This window comes from Phoenix dactylifera, unplaced genomic scaffold (assembly GCF_009389715.1).
Source record: "Phoenix dactylifera cultivar Barhee BC4 unplaced genomic scaffold, palm_55x_up_171113_PBpolish2nd_filt_p 001197F, whole genome shotgun sequence".
NCBI lineage: Eukaryota > Viridiplantae > Streptophyta > Magnoliopsida > Arecales > Arecaceae > Phoenix > Phoenix dactylifera.
Window position 1 is genome coordinate 92395 of NW_024068533.1, and position 20338 is coordinate 112732.

The 20338-nt window shown below is 34.2% G+C and overlaps 1 protein-coding gene across 1 annotated transcript in view; it reads left to right on the forward strand.

Annotated features, from left to right (window-relative positions):
* Nucleotides 1-20020, forward strand: part of LOC103698335 (importin beta-like SAD2) — a 78582-nt gene extending 58562 nt beyond the window's left edge. Inside the window, 7 exon segments of the mRNA XM_039121730.1 lie at nucleotides 1820-1923; nucleotides 2781-2960; nucleotides 14520-14659; nucleotides 14767-14906; nucleotides 15420-15577; nucleotides 18927-19050; nucleotides 19161-20020. Of these exon segments, the coding sequence (XP_038977658.1) occupies nucleotides 1820-1923; nucleotides 2781-2960; nucleotides 14520-14659; nucleotides 14767-14906; nucleotides 15420-15577; nucleotides 18927-19050; nucleotides 19161-19312 (998 nt within the window). The 3' untranslated portion in view covers nucleotides 19313-20020.
* The last annotated feature ends 318 nt before the right edge of the window (nucleotides 20021-20338 follow it).

A 20338-nucleotide genomic window follows, 5' to 3' on the forward strand; every position in this document is an offset into this window, starting at 1 on the left:
TGCACTTTTTCTTTATCTGTAAATAAGTATTGCTTCCTGATCTGAGTTTATCAAGTCAGCATTTATAAGAAAACGGAGCATGTATCAGCTAAGAACTTTGTCTTGGATATAGATCAATAAATCCCTGGTAATTTATATAATGAACCAAAATATGTAATGAATATTATGCACAATAATGGGGATTATTATACTTTCTGTGAAGAGGAATTAAGGTGTTGTTCTCCCATTAGGGAGGAAGTTGGATCTGTTTCTTGCAGTGGATGCTTGGTTGCCTCTATTCAAGTGTTGTGTCTGAAGCATGGTCTACCGTACCGATCGGTACGGGTCGAAACGGGCTGGTACGGTACAGCTATATTTTTCGGTTCCGACTATTCGCAACCCGTATCGGTCAGTACCGGCCTCGTACCGGCCCGGTACCGACCGGCTCGTACCGACCTCAAATTTTTTTTAGCTTTTGGCCCGAACCAGCCGAACCGGTACAGTATCGGTTCGGTAGGGTACCGGTGCCCACCGGTACGTCGGTATGATCGGCACAGCGGACCTACTCTGAAGGAGATGTTAACTTATATCAACAAAGCATTGATGAGACCATTATAAAGTTCATATAATTTCAAGTAATGAATTGGATGGGATTATAAAGAGAACTGAAACTTATTGCATTTTTAGATAAATGAGGCTCACTATCCAGATTTGTGTTCGATATGTCATGGGTGTTTTGCTGTGAAGGAAAGAATGCAAATGTTCTTGAGGTTTTGAGCGCTTAGGAGTGGAAGGGAGTTTGGAGGCTAAAGTTTTTGGGCAGAGCAAGGACCGGTGATGACTCTGATTTTTAACAGAAAAGACAAAATTAAAAATAAGTTGCTGGCAGAATAGAAGATTTGAATAACTGTTTGTCTGACTCTACCAATAGTCTTCGTGCTTTTTGGTTTGAAATGGTTTGCTGAACCGACCGGTACGGTACAGCCCGTACCGTACCGGTACCGACAGGCACCGGTACGATACGGCTATTGAAATCAGTACCGACCCAATCTGTATCAGAATGGATTGATTCATGGCCTGTACTGGTGCAAACCGAGCAATCAGTACCGACCCAATCTGTATCAGAACGGATTGGTTCATGGCCTGTACCGGTGCGAACCGAGCCGGTTCGCACCGCTACAGGGTGTTCTTCATGGAAGATAGTGCGTGGCTAAAGCCACGCGCTAAGTGCCGCACACTGTGGCACTTTCGGTACAATACCGGTTTGGCTCGGTTCTGCACCGGTACGTCGGTACGGTCAATACGGCGAACCTTGCTTTGAATCCTTGGAGAAGGCAAACCTTCAAAATGGCTGCTTTCTTACTGCCGAGGAGATGGAGGATGATGAGAAGGAAAAGTAGATGGATGAGAAATATGGGAATGGACATGATTAGTTCTTCTGTCATGAACTAGTTATTGGATTACATGGACTGTACATTCCATCAAGTTATTTTTCAACAGGTATCTGCATATGTGGGAATCTGTTTCTTTTCTAGTGTTGCTTAATTGGTTTGATTGTTATGATTATTTCTAAGAATTTTTTTTTTGTTATTTTTCATAATGAAATTTGAAACCCGCTTGGCTTACATTTTATGTTCATATAGTTCCATCTAAGAAAAGCAGATATGTACAAAGTTTACTTGCATTTAATTGCTTTCTTTCTTAATTCGTTATATGCTTTGAGTGTTAACTTGAATGTTCAAATTTCAACTAGCAATATTTTTGACAGAAGTCTTCCGGCATTTCTTTTTCTTCCATTTTTAAATGCACCTTTAGATCTTACAGGGTTATTTTCATGTAGATATTCTTGTTCCACTGGACAACTACATATCCAGGGGGACTGCACATTTTCTAACATGCAAAGATCCTGACTACCAGCAAAGCTTGTGGAATATACTTTCATCTGTGAGTCATATTACCTTTTTTTTTTAAATTTCTGTCTTCCTGGAATTTCTTTTCTGTTCTTCTCCACATAACCATGAATATCAGAAGTCTAATCCCATCAAATTTGTTTCCAATATAAAATTAATAAATTCTAAACGTTGTCGAGATCAGTTGCAATTAATAAATCATGGAGGCTGTTAGATTGGATCCCTTGTAGATTAAATTGCAGACTGTAAGATTGATTTTATAATTTCTTCAAGAATTTAAAATGTATAATATAATTTGAAAATAGGAAAATGAGTCAATTATAATTAGATTGATGAAGAATTAAAAGCCACACATATGATTATTAGTTTCCACCATCATAAACTATATAGGGCATGTCTCATGGTACAAACATCTTGTCTAGCTGCCAATTCAAGTATCATTTCAGGTAGGATATTTTGGGAAGAAGGGAATTGCATTTTAGCAGGTGGTTGTAAATATATGCAAATTTTGATATTTGATTGAAACTTAACTGCAAAACTTCTTTTTCTGTCTTTATAAGTCAATCCCTATCAAGCTTGCTAACTTTTTGTGCTTAGGCTTATTAGAGACAAATAAGTGATTCTAAAATCTGCATAGTCCAACAAATTATATAATATGGACTTCCATATGATTCATGCTCAAGCTGGATCTTTTGATCCATGATACAGATCTAGATATTTTGATCCAAACTGATACTGATCCAAAGATGAGATCCAGATAATTTATAGCCATCTTGAAAACATTGATTCTACTTGCTGTTTATACTCGATCTGAACAAATATTTTATGAAGTAAAGATTTTGTTTTTTGATGCAAATCGATTACAAAACCTATGTATTATGCATTATGCAGATTATGTCGGACAAAAACATTGAAGATACTGATATTGAGCCTGCACCAAAGCTTATTGAAGTAGTATTCCATAATTGCAAAGGTCAAGTGGATCAATGGGTTGAGGCATATCTCAGGATTACAATTGATCGATTGCGACAAGCAGAAAAGCCATTCTTAAAATGTTTATTAATACAAGTGGTAAGAGTGTATTTGAGATGTTGGCGTTCTTAAGTTCCTAGCTTGTTTTTATGTTCTTATGGTCATGCTGATAGCATATTATCGTAAATCTGACATGGTGGATAATTTATCTGGCACATAAACTTTTAGCTTTGGTGTCTTATAGCTAGCCAACCATAGTGACAAGCATTTTCTTTCTCAATTATGGTAACTGTGAGTAAATTAAGAAACCAATCATACATGCTTATTCTGTATATAATCGTTGATGGCTACAAGTTTAGTAGCTAATTTGACTATGAGCATAGTTATCATGGGTGCTCAGCTAGGCTGGTAGGTGTGGCCTGCCCAGGAGACCTAGCATGCGAACAAGTACCCTTTTGGACACCTGCCTGGGTGATCTGGCAAGGCTTAGGTGATCCTTTTTGATTGGATGTTTACTTGGAATGGTGAACCAATCCAGCCCAACATGGCATAATCCAAACACCAGAGAGAGAGAGAGTGTTGCCCGAGGTGACAACCCAAGAGGGAGGGTGAATTGGATTTTCTAAAAATTATGTTCCCTAATTAACTTTGAATTGAATGCAGCGGAATGATAAGATGTTATTTACTTAAGCTCTAGGCAATTACAAGTAAAGCAGTGGAAAAATAAGCTAGAGCAATTATACTATGGCTTTAGGGTGCAATTGATCTAAAATTAACTTATAGTTGTATGATCAATTTTAATCTATGTGAATGGTAAGAATAGAGTATAAGCTAAGCAAGTTCTAAACAATCACTTATAAATCTATAGGAAACAAAGCTAGAGATATTACACAATCAAGTATGAATGTAAGGCATGAAACACAAGAGATAAGGCATCACAAATACAAAGATGTATAGTGGTTCGGTGCACCCCAGCACTTACATCCACTTTCCAAGATCTCTTGGGAATTTCACTATAATCCCTCAGATTACAGCCGGTTGTTTTACGAGATCACAACGAACTCGGTTGGTTTTCACAGGCTCACTAACTAGAACCAATCCGACTGTTTTCACGGGCTCACAATCCAACCCAGTTGGTTTTTTCCGGATTACCAACTACAACCTACAACGTTGGTTTTCACTGGCTCACCAACAACCCTTAACCCCTTGATTCAATCCCTTGATTGAATCAAGTTACAAGATGTCAGAATAGGAGTTTAAAATAAATACAAGCTTTTCAAACAAGCAGATATAACAAATATAAACAAATAGAGTAAAGAGAAGAAGCTTCTTCTTTACTTGACCCTCTTCTGATTTCGCACGAGGTAGAGGATTACTGAGGCAGCACACAGTTGGAGAGGAAGCTTTGGGATTCACTCGGATGCTCTTTTCTCTCTTTTGCTTTGAATGGCCCTTTTGTGCTTTTGGAAGGTTTCTCTTGAAATCTCTTTGAAATATCTTCCCTATGTGTTCTCTCTCACTTCCTTAACTTCTCCCCTAGCTCTTTCCTTGATTTTATAGCTTTGGATGGCGTGGGAACAAAGATCTAGCCGTTAGAGACAAAAATAGAGCCATTGGAGTTGAGAAAAAACTAGCCGTTATGCCTTCCAGCGTTCTCGAGTCGACTCGTGAATAGGAGTCGACTCGAGCACTGTAGCGCTGAAAATCAACTCTCTGTCTTTTTCTACGAGAGTCGGTTCGTGAACAGTAGGAGTCGACTCGAGCACTGTTCCTTGAAACTCCAAAGTCGACTCTGAACTTCTAGTAGTCGACTCGAGGACTGTTCTTTTGAATTTTTCTTTGAATTTGTTACTCCAACTTGAATCCTTTGAACTTGAAACTTGGGCCAATGAAGTGTGGCTTTCTTCCAACTTTTCTTGAGAGCTTTTGAGGCCTTGTATTTTTCCAACTTGCTATGTTCCTTGCAAAACAAATTATCTTTCTTCTTGCAACACACATTAGTAATTATACTTTAAGGTTTTGTGATCATCAAAATCAATCTTTGGGTCAACAATCTCCCCCTTTTTGATGATGATAGAACTTGGAGTATATGCAATATAAAATAGATTGTGTTATAGAACTAATGTATAGCTAAGTTGCATGAAGTAGAAAACATGCATATTTAAAACATACTTCATGATAATGTTTTAGATTTAATCAACTTAACATAATCAACACATAAAACATTATGAGCATATACTCAGATATTTCTTCCTCTTTTTGACAACATCAAAAAGGTTGCAAAATAATAAAACATTAAGCGCAAAGTAATAAACTAAACTTAGATATTTCTCTCCCTTATTGTACTCTGGTTTTCAGTCAATGCATGTGGAATTATTGCAAGAATATGAATGATATAACTCAAGGCAATAATGTCAGAACAAAATTAATGAGCATGTATCAGAGCCAATTACAATGATTTCAGAGCAAATTTAAATGAGATCACATTGAATTTGATAATTTTAACATTCTTTTAAAGTTCTTTTACCCCTCTTTCAAAAAGAATAAACTCGAAATTATTTGGCTTTAAGAATGTCATCAGAATCAAGAATGAAAAGTTTGGCTTTAAGAATAATACATTTGAGATACGAACCAAAAGAAACCTTTAAATATAGATTCCAAAGATAGTTTTCAAATCAAGTGCAGGTGGAATCTTTTTCAAGTTAATTCAAGGAATGTCAAGAATGATATTCAAAGAAAGCACGAATGAAAATCTAATCTTTTTTTTTTGGGAAAGATCTTTAATAACAAGTATGAAAGTTTGGTCATTTAAGATCTTTTGCCCAATATATTAAGTATTTAACAATATGAGTGCAATCTAATTAATTTTCAGAGTATAAGATCAAAACTTATATACTTGAAAAATATACCATCATGTTGGATCATCGATTCTTAATGACTCTAAAGTTCTTTTATGATAATAAAAGCATTCGGGCACAAGTACCAAAATACGAATTCATGCAATTTATGATATATCTTAGAACATACATAAAATTCAAAGCTTTGAAGGTTCTTTTAGAGCTCTTTTAAAGACTTTCTTTTACTCCGTTAAAGAGAATAACATTAAAATCAATTAAAATGAATTGGCACAGGATTAAAACTCTAAAGTGCAAGCCAATAAGAACTCATTAGTAGATTCCAATGAAAATTTCTGGTACTAAGACAGGTGAAATTCTTCACAACAAATGATTTACCAATTAAGTACAAATGAAAATTCAACTTTCAAAAGATATTCAATGAAGCATAAAGTTTGATACCAAAAATCTGCTTAAATTGATACCAATTAGACATTAAAAGCATACTAAAAGTCCTTTGCCAAATTTACATAGAGTATCCTTTATTGATTTAGTTTTTAAGAACATTCATTTTTTTCATTTATGTAAGCCTCTTGAGATCTATTCATACTTTTCAGATATCGACAACAATGATCATGAATCAGACATAAAACATTACGTTCCAAGCTATTTTTTTACTTTTATTTTTCTCCCCCTTTTTTATTAAATTAGAGGCACTTAAGATCAACTGTTTGAATTGCAATTTGGTTCATGGTTGATGTATAAGATATACTAACCAAATAACATAAAGATTTTCAGATTTAAATTTCAGATGATACATATTAGAGAGTATTAGGATCACTTCTCATTTAGTATTCTTTCTCTCTCCTTTAGTTATGGATTTATGCGCTTAAGTTTCATATGATCTCTCCCTCTGAAATTTTTTTTCTCCCCATTAATTAAGCATTCCATTTAAGAGTTTAGAATTTGAAGATAATTTTCAATAAAACATTCAAATTGTTAATCTTGAAAATATGTTTTCTACAAATTTCAGCATATTTTCACCTTAACCCATTGAGAGCATATTTGCAAGTATCAAATCATATTCATTTGAGATAATAAATGCTTTATAGAATTAAACTCAAAGTATAGGCTATATATAACTAAGACAGGTAATGGCAACACAAGGAGATTCATCAAAATCAATGCATAAAATATTCAAGGTATGCATCATATGATGGTGACTTTTGAATAAGATGCAAAATCTAGAGAGATTGATATGTCTAAAGCTCCCCTCAAAAGATGCATTCTTCTTTAATCATTCTTTTCTTATTAAATTTCAGATTTTAATGATAAGCGTAAATAAAACTGAAATTTTATGATATCAAGAATGTAAAGTGATCTAGAGTTTTTCAAAATTTATAGCAATCACTCTTTTTCATCTTTCAAGAACAAGTTATGCTTCCTATTAATTTTTGAGAAAATGTACTGAAATATTAATCAGAAAATAATTCATTTGAAGGTCAATTTCTTTCAAAAGCAATTACATTTTCTTTCTTTTAAGAGTCATTTGAGTGAGCTGAAATGTTTCTAGCTTTAGGAGCATTCACTCTCTTTTAAAAATAGCTTTCTTTTAGTGATGGAAGCAACAATCATGCAGAAAGGGATAGAAGATCATTCAAGTGAATGTTTATAGAATTTAATTTCTTACTCATAGACATCAATGTATACATGAAACACAATGAATCTTTTTAATATCAAAATAAAATCATATATTTAGAATCAAGATCATTGAAAAATACATCATTTAGACCAATTTTAGTACACTTTAAAAATAAGAAATGATATGTTTCAGATGCGTATCGGAGCAATCAACCAAGACATCAAAATTAATTCTATTTTTCTTAAGTTAAAATTTTCATTTAGGAATCATATTGAGTTATTCTCCTAAATGATGCGATCCTTGAAGCATATAACTAAGGTTACAAAGATGTAATGATATAAGCATTTTTAAATTAAGTTTAAGCTTTTATACAAAATCAGATTCTGAACTTCATAAAAAATTTTCAAGAAAGCTTTCAGGATTATAATTTGAGATATGCATCTTCTACATCGTAGCTCATCATAAATTATTAAGATTGAAAACACATATTTCAAACACATTAGAGCACATTCAGAATCTTTGTATTTAATATTGAGTTTCGGTACAAAATGGAGGATATTTTAACAAGTATTAGGACATTATGTACCAATATTAGGTAAGTTGAAAGATAAATTATAATCAATTCATTCTGCCTAATTTGCAAATTCAGATTATCCTTTTCTTTTATTTTTTCAGAAGATATTCATTAAAATAGAAGTATCCTTTTCTTCTTCTTTTTGTAAATATATTCAACTTTCAGATTTCAAAGGTGATCATGAACGACAAATCTAAAATTTCTTTCAAAAATACTTTTAGAAAAATTCTTATGTAATTTTTCAAATATTCAAGCATTGGAACCGATTTAATAAGAAAATTTTTTTAATCAAAAGAGTACAAGAGAAATCCAAAATATCATTGATGAGTATGGAATGCAAGTGAAAACAATTTTCATTAGGCTTTGGAACACAAGTTATTTCGAAGTCAAAGGTGAAGCAAAGACTTGTGTACAAAGTTAAAGCCTATTTCAAATTATGAGTTTCATAAAAAGAAAAATAAATTTGCTATTGGTAGAAGCATGTTTCAATCAAATTATTCAAGCATGGAGCATTTCAAACTGAATATTGAAAATATATAATTCAAAGAATGCAAAACATAACAAGTATGTCATGGATCAAAATCAATTCTTTTCAAATAAACTTTTCTTATATAATTATGCACTGATTTCATCCTTAAGGTGTGTTTTCAAGTAATTAAAACTTGACTTGATTCTTCTTATATACTTTCATTTACTTTGTCATTCATTTTCTCATTTTTTTTTGAATTTCTTTTCTTAACCAATTAATGAACATTTTGATTTTGTTTTTCGTTTTTACTTTCTTATGCTCAATACTCTATTTGCTCCTTATCCGGTGGAGTTGGAAGGGGCACGAGGTACTACCACTGGCCTCCCTCTTGTGCCGTCCCTAATACACCCTACACCAAATTGTTGGATCAAATAGTGCCGGGTACTATCACTAGCCTCTCCATTGGCACCATCCCTATGATGAGCAATATAAAAAGGTTAAAATGTTCGCTTCAAACTTTTCCTGTTTGTGTGTAATTAATTACGGATCTTATCCCTTCCAAAAGAATGCTCACACAATTCTCACAAATGTGCCGAATATATTATGCTTGTTTTGCTTTTCCTTAAGATTGGAGTATTTGCCTTTACTTAGATTTTATTTCCCTTGAATAATGTTCATTTTTTTTAATCTCTCTCTCTCTTTTTGTTATTCTCAAGTAATTTACATGAAAGAGCAGAAATAAAGAAATAATCTAATATGCTTCATAACACATAAGTATATATCATGCAAACAAAATTCTTATTATGCTCAAAAGATCACAAATTAAGTTTTAATCTAATTGTCAGTTGTTTCTATCAAAATTCTGATTATGATTTATTTGTTATCAATAAAATATGATTCATTAGAGTTAGATTGAAGTCTTGCACAAGGGCATATAATGAGCATACAATCTGGTCTACTAGCTGTATGATAAAATAATTATTCTATCATGCTTCAATACAACTTTAAAACAATAGATCTACATTGTTCATCCTTTTCAAATTCTACAAGATGAGGTTATAGACATACTTTCTTCATGCCAATTTTCTATAAGAGTTTTCTTGTGGACTAACTTTGGTCAATGAAGATCTCCTTTCTTGTTTGTCTTAATTTGGAGTTTGAGAGAAAATGTTAACTCATTCATCATATATATTTCAAACTCACCTTGCAAGAGCTTAGTAAAATCTTCATTAGTAAAACCAAAAATGATGTCATCAATGTATACTTTGAGTAAATAGGATATCACAAATTCTTCTTTTTGATGCATAGTTTTATCACTATTACTTTCTATCAAAAAGTTACTCAAGCTTTTATATCATGCTTTTGGTGCTTGTTCCAAATCACATATTGCTTTATCATATTTGTAATGAGTGTTTTCAAATAAGGTGGTCATTTTACATAGATCTTTTTTAATGAAATAACCACATAGGAGTGTATTCTACTCATTCATTTGACAAAATATAAAGCTCATAAAGCAAGCAAATGATAATGGTGATCTTTACTTCTAATCATGCAAGAAATTCATCAAGATCTATTTCATCTTTTCTTGATTAAATCTTTTAGTAATCACCAATTTTTCTTCATTAAGTGCATTTCTGAAAAACTCAATTTGGTTCTAATTATAAACAAGTTTTCAGATTTTATTGGCAAGGTTTCAAATTTTATCTCTTTCAAAAATGATTTAGTTTAACTTGACTAATTATAATCTTGTTCAAGTTTAAGATTGTTATATGTAAGCAAAAAGATTAGCCATATACATATATAATTTGATTTTAGTGTCTTGATGAAAGATCATTAGTCTCATAAAGAATAAAATGAATTGATATTCTACAACTAGGATCTTTTCATTGAATATTCTATATGCATTGCTTGATGAATGATATCCAAAGATAGGAATATCTTTATCAGATTTGGCATTATTTTCATAAGAACATATCAAACATAACATGTACAACTGAAAAATATGAAAGATATGCTATAGTTCATTTTCTATTTTTCAGAAGATCAAAAGAAGTTTTTATCAAAAATAGATCTAATAGAAACTATATGTATGACAAGCAGTGATGATAGCTTTTAACAGAAATCATTTAAGTAGATGACTATCATACAACATTGTCTTTTTCATTTCTTCAAAAATTCTATTAACCCTATTTTACTTATGGTGTTCTTGGTACAGAAACAATTGTATTCAATATTATTTTCTGTGCAAAACTTAACAAGAAATTGGTTTTCAAAACTATGCCATGATACTTCTTTATTTTCACAGTTTGCAAACCTTTTTCATTTGAACCCTTTTTGTGAGTTTGTGCCAATGCAGAAAATATTTCAATTTAAGTACCAAGAACAAAACCAACGTTAACTTTGAGAAATCATCCACAATTACAAAATCAAGAAACGTATCTCCTAGGTTCACAATTCTAGAGATCCAAATAAGTTCGTGGAGAATTTTCAAAGACTATGAGGTGGAAACAATGTTTTTCAGATTTAGAAATGATTCTAGTTTGTTTTCCTAGATGACATGCATAGCAAACTTTGACCTTATAGAAATTAATCTAAGTAAGCCAATGACAGGTCTTTTGAGGTTAAGTACATACTAGCATGAGTTGATTTTATATGCCAAAAGTGGTTTATTTAGTCTTGGTATTCATAGTGCATATATTCAAAGGCATACCAAGTATACATTCTCATGTCTATGACCAATAAAAGATAATGCCATGGAGAAAAACTCTCAATCAAGCATATAGAAAATTCATAGAGTTATTCTTAATAAATTGATTAATCATTTAGCAACTTATCCAACAGTAAGTAAAGCATACTATAAAATGAAGTGATTTGATTATATTTTTAAAAATATTACCTATATCACAAAATTGATTAATACCTGCAATTTATGTTTTAATCAGATACTAAGGTAAAGAGGATGATGAGATGCAAGGATTACTAATTTTATTATTCTTTTCATTTCAATTACTTTTCTTAAGTATATTTTAAGTTTCATTTTTTAATATATGTCTAGAGCATCCAATATCCAAATTAACATCTTTTGTTGGAGCCTTGAGTGCTAGACACCTGCAGAAAATATTCAAGTTTTCAACTTAGGAACCTAAGCTCTTTTGGGTCCTTGCAGGTTAGCTATTATTGTTCCTTTAGGAACCCATATTTTCTTAATAGTTATTTTGTCCATAGGTTTGCAGATTTTAGGATTACGAGGAGTGTATTTCTACATCCTCTTATTAAATTTAACATAGATTTAACATGAGTAGTAGATAAACCTTCAGTTTTCTGTTTTTGCCTTTTAGATTCATCTAATTTGTAATGTACAGATTTAGGAACAACAGAAGAGATTTTGCATAGCTTTTGTTCCTGTTTATCAGCATTATAAGAATCTATTTTAAAATAATTAGAAACTGTTTTAACAAACATATTCTTGAAATTTTTTTGGGTATACCAAGGTTGATATCCCAATTCAACTTTATCAAATTCAGCTCTTTGATTATTTATCATTAGGTTCAACTTTTCAGAGCTCAAAGTAAATATTTCAACAACAGGTTTTAATTTGTCAACTTCTTTAGTTAATCTTCTGTTATCTTCTGAAAACAATTCATTGTTTTTCTTAAGTTTATCATGGCTTTTAGTGAGAAGTTGGCTTTTTAGTTCTTTATTTTTCTCAATTAAGATTTCAGTTTTATTAGTTAGTTTTAGTTTTTCATCTATTAGGATTTGATTTTCATTCTTCAAGTTCTTGTTCTTACAAATAAGTTTCTTATATTTTAAATACAAATCAGAAAAGGCATCATGAAGTTCATCAAATATAAAATCAGATTGAGTTTCGGCATGTACTTCATCTTTGAATGAGAAATCACTTTGTGTTCTAGTACATACCTCATCTTCATGTCCCACAAAGCAAAAATTTTCAATTTCAGTTTGCTGTTCTTCTTCAGAGCTAGTTTCAGATTCACTAAAAATGTGAGTGCATTCATATTTAACTTCAAGCATATTCCAGATTTTCTTAGCAGTTATGCAAAAAGATATGTTATTAAGTTCACTATCATCTAATGCACAATATGGAATATTCATGGCTTTTGTATTTTGCTGAGCCATTCCCTTATCATGATTAGTGTTTATGTGTGGACCATTGACTATGATACTCCATAAATCATAGTCATGTGCTTGAATGAAAATGCGCATGCGTGCTTTCCAATGTGTGTAGTTTATGCCATTAAATAGTGGAGGTCTATCAATTAATTGTTCCTCTCTTAGAAAACTATCTAAGTTGTCATGATCTTTGGCTCTTGATCGTGAAATTAACAATTAACCTTAGAGCACCTGCTCTGATACCACTTGTTGCCCAAGGTGACAACCCAAGAGGGGGGGTGAATTAGGTTTTTCAAAAATTATGTTCCCTAATTAACTTTGAATTGAATGCAGCAGAATGATAAGATGTTATTTACTTAAGCTCTAGGCAATTACAAGTAAAGCAGTGGAAAATTAGGCTAGAGCAATTATACTATGGCTTTAGGGTGCAATTGATCTAAAATTAACTTATAGTTGTATGATCAATTTTAATCTATGTGAATGGTAAGAATAGAGTGGAAGCTAAGCAAGTTCTAAACAATCACTTATAAATCTATAGGAAACAAAGCTAGAGATATTACACAATCAAGCATGAATTTAAGGCATGAAACACAAGAGATAAGGCATCACAGACACAAAGATATATAGTGGTTCGGTGCACCCCAGCACCTACATCCATTTCCCAAGATCTCTTGGGAATTTCACTATAATCCCTCAGATTACAGCCGGTTGTTTTACAAGCTCACAACCTAACTTGTTGTTTTCACGAGATCACAATGAACTCGGTCGGTTTTCACAGGCTCACCGACTAGAACCAATCCGACTGTTTTCACGAGCTCACAATCCAACCCAGTTGTTTTTTTCCGGATTACCAACTACAACCTACAATGTTGGTTTTCACTGGCTCACCAACAACCCTTAACCCCTTGATTCAATTCCTTGATTGAATCAAGTTACAAGATGTCAGAATAGGAGTTTAAAACAAATACAAGCTTCTCAAACAAGCAGATATAACAAATATAAACAAATATAAACAAATAGAGTAAAGAGAAGAAGTCCTCAAACAAGTTTTGTAGATGAAGGAACTCGGCTTCTTCTTTACTTGATCCTCTTCTGATTTCGCTCGAGGTAGAGGATCACTGAGACAGCACACAGTTGGAGAGGAAGCTTTGGGATTCACTCGGATGCTCTTCTTCTCTCTTTTGCTTTGAATGACCCTTTTGTACTTTTGGGAGGTTTTTCTTGAAATATCTTTCCTATGTGTTCTCTCCCACTTTCTTAAGTTCTCCCATAGCTCTCCTCTTGATTTTATAGCTTTGGATGACGTGGAAACAAAGATCTAGCCGTTAGAGACAAAAATAGAGCCGTTGGAGTTGAGAAATAACTAGCCGTTATGCCTCTCAGCGTTCTCGAGTCGACTCGGCTGAAGTAGGAGTCGACTCGTGAATAGGAGTCTGCCTGGCATTGTAGCTGGAGTCGACTCGAGCACTGTAGCGCTGAAAATCAAATCTCTGTCTTTTTCTGTGGGAGTTGGCTCGTGAACAGTAGGAGTCGACTCGAGCATTGTTCCTTGAAACTCCAGAGTGTCAAAGTCGACTCTGAACTTCCAGGAGTCGACTCGACGACTGTTCTTTTGAATTTTTCTTTCAATTTGCTACTCCAACTTGAATTCTTTGAACTTGAAACTTGGGCCAATGAAGTGTGGCTTTCTTCCAACTTTTCTTGAGAGCTTTTGAGGCCTTCTTGTATTTTTCCAACTTGCTATGTTCCTTGCAAAACAAATTATCTTTCTTCTTGCAACACAAACATTAGTAATTATACTTCAAGGTTTTGTGATCATCAAAATCAATCTTTGGGTCAGCAGAGAGAGATGGGAGTGCTAAAATTCTATCTGCTATCCTCTCTGCTTTCTCCTTTATCCACTCTAAAGTTAAACTACTTTATGTCATTAAGTTTGGATTTGATGTTATTTGGCATTTTCAGTTTTCTATGCCTTCTTTATTATAAAATCTTGTTTATGCTGCAGATTGCAGATGCTCTTTATTACAATGCCTCCTTGACACTTGGGATTTTGCATAAGCTTGGGGTTGCAACAGAAGTTTTCAATCTCTGGTTCCAGATGCTACAACAAGTTAAAAAGAGTGGTTTACGTGCTAATTTTAAAAGGTAAGATTACTAGCTCTTCCTTCTCCTATGCTCTTTTCTTTATAAGTTTTCTTTATATGTCATCTTTTGCCTTCCGGCTGGACATCAACATCCTCTTATAATTGCAGAGAACATGATAAAAAAGTTTGCTCCCTAGGATTGACTTCACTTCTTGGCCTCCCTGCGGACCAGTTACCAGGGGAAGCTTTCGAACGTATCTTTAAAGCAACACTTGAACTACTTGTCTCTTACAAGGATCAAGTTGCAGGTGGTGCATCTCATTGCCATTTTCTGCTATAGCTTTGTATTGTTTCTGAAGGGTCTTTTTCTTTGATCGCTTATATGGGTTGCAAGATGGCCTTTGCTTTGAAAATGTTATGTTGCTATCTTTTAGTTGTCTTCTGAGAAGCATCTTCTTATGTATAGTTACGTTTTCATGTATCAGTTGGATACACTCTTCTTAATCCTACCAGCTCCATCTATTGTACCTGAAAAATTTAATCTGAAGTTCCAAGTGTCCTTATGCGGGTTATATTTTGCATATAGGATTTGTTCTGTTGTCAATTCATTTATAGATGACTTTTTGATTGATTGCTTCAATCCAGCATCAACTTTTGATCTTGTATATCATTTTACAGTGTGGTATATTGAACTCCCCATGTTATGGTTGTATTTCCATTTTCAGCATTTCTCTTGCTTTTCTTACCCTTCTTCGCTTTTTCTAGTCATTATGAAACTAAATAATCTATGCTTACACCTTTTGTTGGGTTTTGCTGGACAGAGTCTATGAAGCAAAATGATGTCGATGATGATGAAATGGATGGCTTTGAAGCTGATGAGGAAGATGAGGAGGAAGATGAGGAGGACAAGGAAATGGGAGTTGATGCTGAGGATGGAGATTTAGCAGACAGCCTCAAGCTCCAAAGGCTAGCTGCGGAGGTTAGTAGTATAAGCCGCAAAGTCGTTTTTTAGAATCCTGCTTCATCTTCATGTCGGTCTAGCATCAAGTGTTTTGTCCCTCCTAAAAGGATGTTTGGCTTTTGTCAGTTTCAGAGATTTGTCTTCACGTTATTTAATGGAAAATATTTTTCTTATAAAATTGTTTATGTATAAATTTTGTAGTCTTAATATTGGTTGTTAATTAGAGGAACAATGGCAGAAAATTCCAGGTTAAGACTTTTCATTGTATTCAGGTTTCAATTCCCCTCAGATATTTTACCTTCAGAACATCTTGAGAATGAAGTTTTTTGGTTTTTCATAAATTTTTTCAATTGTTTATGAGAAATAAGTGGATTTGTTGTTGCTGAACCTCCTCTCTCTGTGTGTACAACAGCTATACCTCTCCCCCCACCTTTTTTTTCCTTCTTCCCTTGGTTCTTAACATCTTCTGTCCTCATTATATTCTAAGTTTTACTTAGAAACCTGGCATGCTTACGAAGCATCGTTTCATGGTAAATTCGGAAAAACTCCGAGTTTATTTAGTATGAACCAATTAACTGATAATTTTTACCCCATATGTAGGGTTATTTCTATGGATCATGGTATGATCCCTATAAGCTTGAGTCTTTTATGGATGGCTATCTACCAAACCTTAACATCAAATCACTGGTATAGAATTTTACTCAATATTAAGTTTTAGGACTTATTTCTTATGCAACCTAAGTTCATTAACTTGGGGATTAACCGTCAAATTTGCCTTCCAATTTTGAAAACCTAGATAAAGTGAGAAGGACCAGATTGAAGTACAATCAGGGTCCATACCCCTTTGTTGGTATAGGTCCGTCTCACATATGGTTTATTCAGATGAACATGTCTAAATCATGTGTACATGAGCACCTTCCTGTGATATATTTACTATTTGAAAATAATATACTTGAATGAATAAGTGTTATTAGTTTCTGTTAACATGAGGTAATACATTCAAGTATTAAAGCATGTACTGTCCAGCAAAAAAGAAATCAGTATCAAATGTTATGTTTAATGTCTGGGCCACTAGCAAGCTACTACAAAAAAACCAAATCAGTGCAATATGTGGACATTTAATTAAAACAATTTTCAAACTGAAATTTCTGGGTTATTGTCGCTCTATCAGCTTGGACATAAAAGTTTAATGATTTTGATGTTAGATCTTTTTCTTCTTTGCTGTTAACATTTTTCTTAATAAGATATACACTTCCTCATGTACATGAAACCAGTGCCTTGCTTGGGTGATATATGAAAATATGTAAGCCCAACTTATAAAATATTAATGTTGTGGCTTGAACTTTCATCTGAAACTCTGTAATTGAAGTCAATTTCCAAGTTTGGCTGTTCTAAACCTAGTGTGCGTTTCAAAGTTTTTTGACACCTATACAGCCAAATTTAGTGGATATATGGGATGTTTATGCTTCTTTTCCATTTCTTCATTTCTTTAAATGCTAAGAAGGATTTTCTCTAGATTAGACTAAGACTGCAAATTTAAGAAGACTGGAATAATTTGAACATCAGATCCTAAAGAACTTCAAGAAAAAGTAACCTTTTTCATTGTAGTTTCTCTATCCTGAAGCTCAAATCTCGTATACTAGTTTTCTGAATGTCAATAAGCATTATCAAAGCATAGATATTGCAAAAGAAGTCAGGTCCCAAGTTGGAATGACTCAGCAGGCCTCAGGCCAGTCAGGTCAACCATTACTATGGGAAGAGGATCGAGCATGCAAATGAAGAGTAATGTGGTTGAATTATTGTTGAAGGTCACAAGGAACGGTCTGTATTTACCATGGTGTTAGGATTGGCATGTAGGACTGGGGACAGAATATCCTGCTTGATCTTTATCAAATGGTTTGAAGATCTAGTGCCTAAAGGACTAAATGTAATTTCCTTGGCAAGCACTTCTGATGATAACCTGTTGGCTGCACAATTTGATCTCTGCATGGTGTAACTACTGAAGTTGTCTATACTAAAAAAACAAGTTGTTTACAATGTTATGTACCATCAAAATTGTGTTAAGAGTTAGAAGTATATTGGATGCCTATTTATTTGTGCCATGTATTTAAGAAATCCACGTGGCATATAACATACAATATGAACATTGGGGCCTCTGATTTCAATGTGCCCCATGTGTTCTAAACCAGCAGAAAATGTTACCTAGCCACAGAAAATTTAAGGTTTTTTTTTTTCTGTGCCCCCACATGGACATTGTACTGCACGTGAGATGTGTATTACATGTTAACAAAGCTCTGATCTTGTTTCACTCAAGAAGGAAAAAATCGAGAAAAATACGAGATAGAAGAGGGTAGAACTAGGGCTTGGCTGAACAATTTTTTCTTGGCCTCCAGGTCCTCAAGTCATGCCTGCTACCTGTTCCACTGCTCCCACAGTTGTCTTCTTTGGGGCAGACAATTGCAAATAATCTGGCAATCTCTCTGTGTGTTCAAGAAGGTAATCCTGGCAGATCTGTTGATGGGCATGTCCATCACCTTTCAGCCATCGGAGGCATCAGGCATGATCATGTTAACCATTGCAGTCCGCAGGTATTTTAGAGAGTCAGAGAGGGAATTGAGTGAGTTGGAGAGGACAATAGATCTGAAGCCACGTAGGGAAAGATGGGTTTAAGTTGATTAGATCCGGTCTAGCAAGGGCCAAGCAGATTGGGCTTTATGTTGGAGAAAATTTCAAATTGTCCAAAGTGGTTTTGTTCAGCCTTCAGAAACAAACCAAGTGGTTTGGGGACTTGGACACTTGACTTCTGTGTCTGTGTCCAGCTGATACTGCCAGCAGCTGAGTTATTGCATCGAGTGACGAAGATGAGAACATGGTCTTGGATAGAAATTATTGTCACATAGGACTCATGAAGATGACAAATACATGCCTATCGTTTGTTTACACCCCTGTTGACTTAAGCCATCATTTAGGTTGAGCATTCTGTAGGTTTTGGACTGATCAATCCTTTGGATGTGATACATGTGCTCTTATTATTGTAGGTTCTACTTACAGTCAAGTGCATGTTTGATGCACTGACGTGCCTAGGTCAGTGCATTTCTCTGGAATAAAGCTTGCTTGTGCAGACATTGAGCCTTTTATCTTTTGTATGTTCTCTGGTGCTATTTGTACTCTTACAATTGTAAAATATTTTGCCAGAAAATTCCTGAACTTTCTTATTTCTAAACATCTGTTACATACCCTTTAATGAATCCCGATAATCTGGTTTTCACTTCTTTTATTTGCGTAGTTTTTGATCCGGTCCTTGAAGCTCATTTATCTCATTCTTAATTATTAAATTTACTGTATATTTTATTCATGGAAAAATCAGGCGAAAGCTTTCCCGTCGAATGATGAGGATGATGATTCAGACGATGATTTTACTGATGATGAAGAGCTGCAATCACCTATTGATGAGGTGGATCCTTTCATTTTCTTTGTGGAAACAGTCCAAGGCAAGCATTACCTTTTCAACTCTAAAATCAATTTTTATTGGCTCCAGTCAGTTTCTTCTTTTGTAGATTTTAAGGCACAGAAACATCTGACATGTAACAATTATGTGCAGTTGTGCAAGCATCCAATTCAACTAGGTTCCAGAGCCTAATGCAGACCTTGGACTTCCACTATCAAGCACTTGCCAGTGGCATAGCTCAACATGCTGATCAGAGAAGAGTAGAGATTGAGAAAGAGAAGCTGGGCAGCACTACTACTCAGTGATGATTGTTGCTGTAGTGCAGATTGGATTTGTCTTGGTATTCTTGTTGTTTACCGTTTCCTCAGCTGGGGTAGAACTGATGTAGGTTGCAGAGTTCCATGTATTGGTTGGCTCTGTTCTTGAGGACCTACAGTGCCATGGTCTTCCTGAGGTCTGATTGTTAGGGCTTGTTCTAGGTTCCTACAATTTTTGCTTCTCCCATGTCAGGTGAACCGGAGATGACAGATTCAAGGTGAGGAATCATCTGTTGTCTATGGTAGTGCTATTAGCATTCTTATTGATGGATGTGACAGCTTCTCCGGTTGAGGTTGTCATGCCTAAGAGTGCCTGTTGTTTTTTCCTCTTTCTGTTGTTTTCCCCTTTAGAAGTTTACAAGCTTTATTTCTTTGGAGGAATTTCCCTTCATCAGCAGATCTGTCAAGAGAATTTTGATTTAAGCTTTGTAGTTGTCTTTGTTTCAGACTGGGGGTTCTACCGGTATAGAGTGTATATGATATGATTGTTCTATCAGGTATACTGAGGACAACAGAGAGGCATGTGAGAGGCTGTGTTACATAATTTTGTGGCGTCAAAAATATCTTATTAGTTGTTGAGGTTCAGGTCGCGACCTGCATTAGTGGTTGTATTCAAACCATCTATATTCTTTTAATGGTCTTGATAATTGGAGATTGGATTTGTTAAGCTGGGAGTTTTCCTTTTTTCTTTTCAAATCTATAAGAAAAGATTTTAAAGATATATGATGCATGATGTGATTCCTTTGTACTAACCCACTGATGGCATGTGAAGTGCATGTGTTCATGTTACGGTTTCTGGTTGAAGCTGGTGAACGTACGTTCACTCAGTTCTGTTGTGACGGTATTCATGATCTTCCAGCATGCACGGGTTTAGCAATTAGGTTTAGCAATTATTTACCTGTAATTTCACTGTCCCAACTTCCCATTTAGCTTTTTAACTCTATTATTTTAGATATACTGTTGGCTGAGTCTTCAAGGTCTCCTTACAAAAACCATTCAATGTACTGGCCGGAA